At 64.5% G+C, this 7,644-nt stretch overlaps 2 protein-coding genes across 2 annotated transcripts; both read left to right on the forward strand.

Annotated features, from left to right (window-relative positions):
* Positions 1-1,539: 1,539 nt before the first annotated feature.
* On the forward strand, positions 1,540-2,095 carry EMIHUDRAFT_225574 (hypothetical protein; the record flags this gene model as incomplete). The annotated part of the gene is made up of 2 exons (XM_005789775.1): positions 1,540-1,874; positions 2,047-2,095. 2 exons carry the CDS (start codon positions 1,540-1,542, stop codon positions 2,093-2,095), a joined length of 384 nt encoding a protein of 127 aa, XP_005789832.1.
* Positions 2,096-2,468: 373 nt separating this feature from the next.
* On the forward strand, positions 2,469-7,190 carry EMIHUDRAFT_454904 (hypothetical protein). Its single transcript, XM_005789776.1, has 6 exons — positions 2,469-2,488; positions 5,013-5,531; positions 5,778-5,961; positions 6,042-6,120; positions 6,298-6,525; positions 6,600-7,190. Exons 2-5 carry the CDS (start codon positions 5,041-5,043, stop codon positions 6,423-6,425), a joined length of 882 nt encoding a protein of 293 aa, XP_005789833.1. The 5' UTR covers positions 2,469-2,488; positions 5,013-5,040; the 3' UTR covers positions 6,426-6,525; positions 6,600-7,190.
* Positions 7,191-7,644: the final 454 nt, after the last annotated feature.

Below are 7,644 nucleotides of genomic sequence, written 5' to 3' on the forward strand. Positions count from 1 at the left end.
CGACCCGCCATAAAAACGGTATGGCGGTGGAGTGCTCTCTACTGCCGCGGCGCCCCTGCCGGTTCGAAGGCGCCCGGCGGCCGCTTGGTGCCCACGTCGACCGGCTGCTCTCGTGGCGCCGAGGCGTACCGCTTCGGTCATGTCTCGCGCGCTGCGAGGTGCCTTTTGGCATGTGAGCGCTGGCTAGAGACGCCAGGAAGCTCGCCTTCCTTGCCTGCGGCCGCGGGCGTGCGGGCGGGCCGCCAGGCTCGGCGAAGCTCGGCGCGGGTCTTCGAGCTCGCCGCCGGCGACGAGCCAGCATGGCTCGTAGCTCGACGGGAGCATGCCCAGTACCCTCTCGGCGGCATTCTGTACAGCCTCGCCAAGCTCTCTGGGAAGGTCCGCAGGGCCAGGGCGGGCCGTATCGGGCGCGATGGCGCGCTCAGAGTACCATGCCTACCAGCTCTCCGATCGGGTCGCCGGCAGCGGGCTTGCGCGGCGCGCCGCTCGACGGCGGGCTGCTCACCACCCTTTCAACAGTGTCTTCTGCCTCGCTTCTCTCGCTGCAACCGCCTCCGGAGGCCGGCGCCGGCCGCCTCGCTTCGCCAGCGCTGCCTACGCCTACGACATGCGCGTCGGCTCGCCGCCTCGCCTGGTGCGGCGGGCCCGCGTCGCGCGCCGCTCGTCGGGAGCGTGGTCAGCAGGCTGTGCAGCGCAGCCTGACTCACTCAGAGCGCCGCTGATACGGCGCGGGGCCGCGGTCGGCGCTGCTACCGCGCACGCTGCGCTTTGTGCGTCTCATCGTGTCCTAGCTGCGTCGTCGACGCCACTTGCCGCTCGCCGCTGGCGCTGCCCTGCCCCCCCTGCCACCGAGCAAACACACACACACACACATTATTAATCATCGGGTAATAATTATTAATTATTAATCATCGGGCCGCGGCGCGGCGCGGCGGCGGGCGGCGCGTGGCGGCGGCGCGGCGAGGCAGCGGGCGACGCAGGGCGGGCGGAGCGCCCGGGCGGCGCGGCGTGCGTTCGCAGGGAAAGGGCCGTAAAATAAACACGGGTCTCCGAGGGTTGGCCCCGCATACCGGGTTTCCCCTTAACTGCAGGACCCTCTACTCGGAGCTAATGGACACCACACTGCACGCCCCACACCACCACTCCGCACTCACTCGCATAAGTAGGGATTTTTCTTGCCGAAGCCGGCCAGCGCGTCGCAGACGCGGTACCATTGACAAATCTGCAATATACCCCCACACGAACAAATAGCAAAATCCGAATACCGTGCACGAACTGCGTGATGTGGGCCGGCACATAAAGAAGTACATTTTAGCATAAAGGTGTGCATTTCAATCACCTACCGGATTGCACCTCTGCGTGTACATCTCTCCAAGAGTACAAATACACCGATCCCCGAAAGTCCTATGCGCACCATACGCACTCGACGCTGCCTTTCAACGTGATGCTGCAGCGGATTTTGATTGAAACCGCACTATACGCGATCGACACATTGCCACCGTTGCTCACTGATTGGCTTGTGGTTCACAATGGAGCAGCATGCGACATGTGGACGGGGGCAAGCCTTCAGCTGGTGCCAAGACATCCGTAAAATTGAAGCCAGGAACGGCCGCCAAATCCGTGCGTGCTTTCGGAGCAACTGAGGGAAAGCCGCTGATCGAGCCCAGCGTGCCCGCGGCCTCCCGCGCAGCACCGCCGCTGAGGACGACACGCTGCGGAATTCGGATCGAGCCCATGGAGGAGGAGGGTGCAGTCGGCGAATCGGAGGAGGAGGAGGAGGGCGCAGTCGTCGACGTTGGCGTGTCTGACTCAGAGGAGGAGTTGGAGGTGCTCCAGCAACCTAACCTGATCCAGAAGCTCGCCGACGTTGTCAGGTTACGTGCGTCATGCGTGATCGAGCTTGAGGGAGGAGCTCAGCTAACGATTCGCGGCCGGCCACCCAGCGCCGCCGCCCACCGCCACCCACAAAGCGCCTGCTCTACTATCACCTGGCTGGCTGACGCTCGCCCCCCCCGCTCCACTTTCCCCTGACCATGCCCGTGATAGCACCATCACTGTCGCCGTCCTGGTTTTGAACGTGGCAGCTAGGCTCTAGGGACTCGGTAGTCGTGACCGCCCCCTGAGTGTGAGGAGCAGGAGAGAGAGAGCTTTGTGGTGTTGGTGTACGCAATAACGGGACAGGGTGGTTGTTCTCTCCATCTCCCCTTAGCATGAGCTGCGCCCTGTGTCCGACCCCTTTTGCGCAGCAACACCTTAAACTTTCAGGCCCTCCAAATTCGGGTCGGAGCGTAGCGGAGTGGCAGTGGGCCCCGAGTTTGAAAAGGGCGACGGACGCTTGCGTCCTAGCCTCCAACAACGCCTCCCCGGCGCAGAGGGGCCCCCGGAGGGATGCACAACCGCTCCACGCCACGCCGCTTGCGGCGGTCCTATTCCCAGCTTCCTGTAGAGGTCCCACACGTTATCTTGCCGAAGCCTGCGTGTGTCTGGCGCCTCTTCGTGTGTCTGGCGCACCACGCAGCTCGACTCGGACGAAGCTACTTCGCACAAAGAGACAGGATTTTGCAAAAGCGAGGGGGAGGGGGCGCATTGCACTTAACGACAGTTCTTTTTTCTTACGCGGCTCCCGTAGTTTATCTGTGTTAGTGCCAGTGCGCGCTAGTCCCGTGCCCAAGAAAGATAACAGACAACCCAAGGGAGGGATGGGAATAAATAAATAAATAAAACGGACACACCAAACAAGGGGTGGGAGAAGGACAGGGTCCCCACCTGCGCGAGCAGGATCTTGTAAGGACGATCAGGGAGGGATGGGAGCATCCCCGTGTTGTGAGGGAAATTCTTTTTTCGTGACCTGCTTGGCGCGGAGCCCTTTGCGTCGGGCCAGCTCGTGCCGCAGGAGCAGGAACCCGGTGTCGGGTGTCGATATAGGGGCAGCACTTACTACCCCATCAACCCGTGGTTAGAATGCATTGATTTCTCGGTTCAACGCTCACTTGACAAGCAGACTGGACTAATGGACAGACACTAGAGGTGAACTAATGCACAGACACTAGGTGAACACACAAAAGTACAATGCAATGGACAGCGAGGGTTCAGGATCGTCACATGGCGGAGCCAAAGGAGGCGTCGAGTTTGAACTCGAAGACTTCATGAGGGGACATTGCTGGCAAGGACCGCAGCTCAGGCATTGCAAAAGATCCCGGAGTCGCGTGCGTCGGGCCAGCTCGTGCCGCAGGAGCAGAACCCCGTTCCTGTCGGGGTGTCAGTATAAGGGCAGCAGCCGGTCGGGGGGGAGCCATTGCAGCCGGTCGAGCCGTCGCTGCACTTGATGTTGGTGCAGGTGTCCTTTTTCGGCTTGACGGGCTCCGGTGGAGGTGCTGGGCCAGTGATACCCATGGCCTTGAGATACTTAAGATACTGTTCCTCGCGCTCTTTGTTCGTGGACGGATCAGCTGGCCTCACGACCTGAAGCGCGCACGCAAATGTGTATGCCATGCAGTCCTGGTCCGGCTTGTCCGGGTTGGAATTGCCATAGATCCACGGCGATTCGTTCAGCTTCCAGTACGCCATCGATGCGCTGAATGCTGTAGTGGCGCTGTTGCAGATTGCATCCGGGTCGTCACAGATGTCGACGCCGGAGCCGGTCTCGATGGCCGCCGCAACATTGTTGTAGTTCCCCGGCCAAGAAAGCTGCAAGGCGCCACGGCCATACCAGCAATCTTCGCCGTTGAGGGCGTTGCCCCAGAAGTCGGTGCAGCCCTTAGCGGCTGTCTGGCCATTGCACGTGGTGACGGTCCATTTGCCGCTTGCCTTGGCCTTCGCACTCGTGTAGTCGCCGACCTTGCCCTTACTGCATTTGTTGGGCCCTGCTGGGCACGTACCGTCAGCGAGCTTCAGCCGCTCCTTGCACGCGGTAAAGTGCGCGCTCTCGTACTTGACGTTTGCGACGAACGCAGCAAGCGTGCGCGCATTGGTCTCGACATCTTGGTTGTTAAGGAACTTTTCGTCAGCGCCTGACCGCGTGTTCCAGTTCGCAATCGCCTCGGAAAGGTGCGAGTATGTGTAGAACCCCTTGCAGCTATCGCCCGCAGGGCACGAGCCTTGACCATCAACGGGCTGCATGCCAAGGATCGAGGAGAGGTCACCGTACTTTGCCGCGATTGCGTCGAGCGCTGGGTCGCCGGTGGAGTCCACGACGGGCAGCGACAGGATCGGAACAACGGCGGCGATCATAATCATTTCTGCGGCGTAAGCGGGATGGCGTGAGTCTCAGGGCGTGAATTTGTGCACTGTTGTTGGCCATGGGATGATCTGATGGCAGCTGCGGTGGCAGCAAGGTCAAACGTTGCTTGCTTCTCTGCGGTGTCCGCGGACTGGCTGTGTGGGCGCGGTGTGTGAGCAGGGATTCTCTGGGAGGCGCCTGTTGTCGTGCAACTTGTGTGGTTGAGGAACAAACCAAGGGCCTTAGCAAGCACCAAGGATATCGAGGTCTCGACTATCGTCTTCCTGGCTAAAAAAGGACGGGCGCGTGCGGAGTCCCCGTCGCACGCTCCGATGACGGGGGCTGGGCCAGTTCATCGAATCGTCCGCGCGGCAGTGCCTGCGCACTGCTACTCGAGTACCGACTGCAAGTCACGCACGCGCTGGTCGGCCGTCACCCCTTAATTAAGAGTTAAGTCGGCCGCCACAGTGCGCCGCGTCGTCTGACCGGCGGACTGGGGACATGTTCGGTTTCAAAGGTTGCCAGGAACAAAACGGACACCGTGCTACACCTACAGTTGTACGCGTACAAACAAACAAAGAAAGCGGTGCACCGACCGCACTGCCTTTTCTCCGCACCGTCTGCGTCTCAACTCTAGTCGTGTTTGATAGAGAGTACCGAATATCTTTTGCTGGCCGAGCGAACTGAGCTGGTCGACGCCTGGCTCGCTGCTGGAACGAAAAGCGATGATCAAAATTCCAGATTTTTCTTCATTCTTGCCGAAGCCGGGCCAGAAGCCTCCCGCGTCTGGGCGCCTCTTCGCCTGTTGGCTCGAACTGAACATGATCCTTAGAATCCGCACCAAGGACGGCACGGAGCGCATCACTGCCGACGCTTCCACCACGCTCTCCCGCTTGCGCGAGCAGATTGAGGCGCAGCTTGGTGTGCCAGTCGGGGAGCAGAGCCTCTGCCGGTCGGAGCAGCGGGGGCCGGTGCCGACAAAGGGCGCCGCCTTTGGCGCGTCGGACGACGCGCAGCCGCTCTCGGCGCTCGGGCTGGCGTCGGGCGAGATTCTCTTCCTCGAGTACCAGCGCGACCGCGAGAACACCGAAAAGTACGTCAACAAGGACCCGTTCGTCGCGCTGGCCAAGGAGGGCGACCTCCGCGCGCAAGGCTCGGCGCAGTGGACGCTTACCAACTTCCTGGACTACCGCGCGACCAAAGAGTTCAAGCTCGAGGCGACGCCCGAGCCGCACAGCCGCTTCGTGATGGTAGACCCGGCCGCGTCGCAACAGTTCATCAACTACTGCCTCAGCACCGGATTCGGCTCAAAGTGCATGGCCGCCCTCTCACCGACCTCGGCCCCCGACCTCGGCCCCCCGCGCCTCTCCACCGACCTCCAGCCCCCCGCCCCCTCCGCCACCGCCGCCACCGCATCCACCACCGCCGCCGCCGCCGCCGTTGCCGCCACCGCCGCCGCCGCCGCCGCCACCGCCGCTGCCGCTGCCGCCACCACCACCACCGCCGCCGCCGCCGCCGCAGCCGCGGCAGTGTGGTGATACGCGCCCCTGGGTGGCAGGCGAATCGGCTTCCTGTACGGCCGATGGGCGGCGGCGGAGAATGGCGCCGCCGCCGCCGGCGGCGGCGGCGAGGGCGGCGAGGGCGGCGGGGCGGGCGGCGGGGCGGGTGGCGGGGCGGGCGGCGAGGAGGGCGTCGAGGTGCACGCCATCTACGAGCCGCGGCAGAGCTGCTCGAGCGACGAGGCGGCCGCGGCGAGACGGTGGTGGGCAGGACCGCGACACGGCGGCACGTCCGCGACGCGTCCACGACATGCGCACCGCAGGCGCTGATCGAGGTGGACCAGGCCGAGAAGGCGCGCCTCGACGCAATCGCGGGCATGCTCGGCCTCGTGCAGGTCAGCGGTGTCATGGATTCAGTAGCGCCCGCCCGCCCGCTGGCCAAGGAGCCGTCCCGGACCCTTCCCGGACCCTTCCCGGACCCTTCCCGGACCCTTCCCGGACCCTTCCCGGACCCTTCCTGTAGCCTTCCTGTAGCCTTCCCGGAGCCAGACTTCTCGACCCCCCCCCCCCCCCCCCCAGGGGGGGTTGGTGCAGCGCTCTTGGCGGTCGTCCTGTGTCGCCAGCAGTGCCGGTGCTATGGTCTTGCGGCCGAGTCGGAGGGTGAGTCGGGCAGGGGCGCGGCCGAGCGGCGGAAGGGACGCGCATGACGCAGCTCGCAGCGCCCGAGAGGGGGGCAGCGCTCAGGCACAAGAGAGACCGTCGCCGGGTATGCGCTCCGCGCCCATTTTGTACGCCCCCGAGGCACGCCTGGCCCGGGAGGGGGAGGGCGGAGGGGTGGTCAGAGGGACGCGGCGGGCCGGGGAGGGAGGGGACGCGCGCGCCTTCGAGTACGCACTCGCGGTGACGGCCGGCTCGCAGGGGCCGCCAGCGCCGCTACGGAGCGCTGCCCGCCGGGAAGGTGCTTGGGAAGGGCGCTGGCGGTGATGTCGGTGCGGCGGGGTCTAACTCGGCGGCGAGAGGAGATGCCAAAAGGCGACTGTAGAGAGGCCGGAACATGTAGTGCGCCACGACGGCGGGAGAGCTCCCTCCCGTTGCCCCGCGGGCCGCCCCGAAGGGCCGTGCAGCCCACGCCCTCAGGCGCCGCTGTCGTCGGCGAGTGTCCTCGTCATGCGAGTGTCCTCGTCGGCGGCGTTTCGGTCCGCGGAAAACAAGCAGAGGCGGCGGCGCCGACTCCAGTGACTGCGGTCCGAGCAATGTGCGCCACGTGGGCCGGGCTCAATCGTTGGCAGCGGCAGAGAGCGAGTGCGCACCAGTGTGGTGGCAACCCCTATGTGGTGCAAAAAGTGCGCCGGCCGGCGCAAAGTGCGCCGGCGGCGCAAAGTGCGCCGGCGGCGCAAAGTGCGCCGGCGCCGGCGCAAAAGTGCGCCGGCGCCGGCGCAGATCTGCGCCGGCGCCGGCGCAGAAGTGCGCCGATTTCTGCGCCGATGCACTCTGCGCCGCCGCACCAAATAGGGGTTTTCACAACACATACTGGTTGCCCCTTCCTAGGCTCATCGGCCGCACGTCAGCGCCTGCCTTCACCGGCGTGCGTCACCACATCTTGGGCACGCAGAGCACCGTGCTCCTCTGCGGCTCCGACTTCAAGCCGGAGTGCGTTGACGTGCACTCTTGCGCCCGGTGCCGCTCGCTTGCGCAGAGGCACTGCTGCGCTTCACCAGAGTGTGCCGCTGCTGCTGCTGCTGAGGCTCTGCCCGCCAACGGCTCCGGCGGTGTGGCCGTCCGCTGGCTTCACATTCCAAAGTGCGGTTCGACTCTCGGCATCTCGCTGCTCCAGTACGCTTGCACGCCCGCGCTGCCCGCGTGGCACATCGTCTACATGGCGATGGCAGAGGGGCAGATCGACGTTGCGATGGCCCATGCCATCGA

This window comes from Emiliania huxleyi (genome assembly GCF_000372725.1).
Source record: "Emiliania huxleyi CCMP1516 chromosome Unknown EMIHUscaffold_125, whole genome shotgun sequence".
In the NCBI taxonomy this organism is placed as follows: Eukaryota; Haptophyta; order Isochrysidales; family Noelaerhabdaceae; genus Emiliania; species Emiliania huxleyi.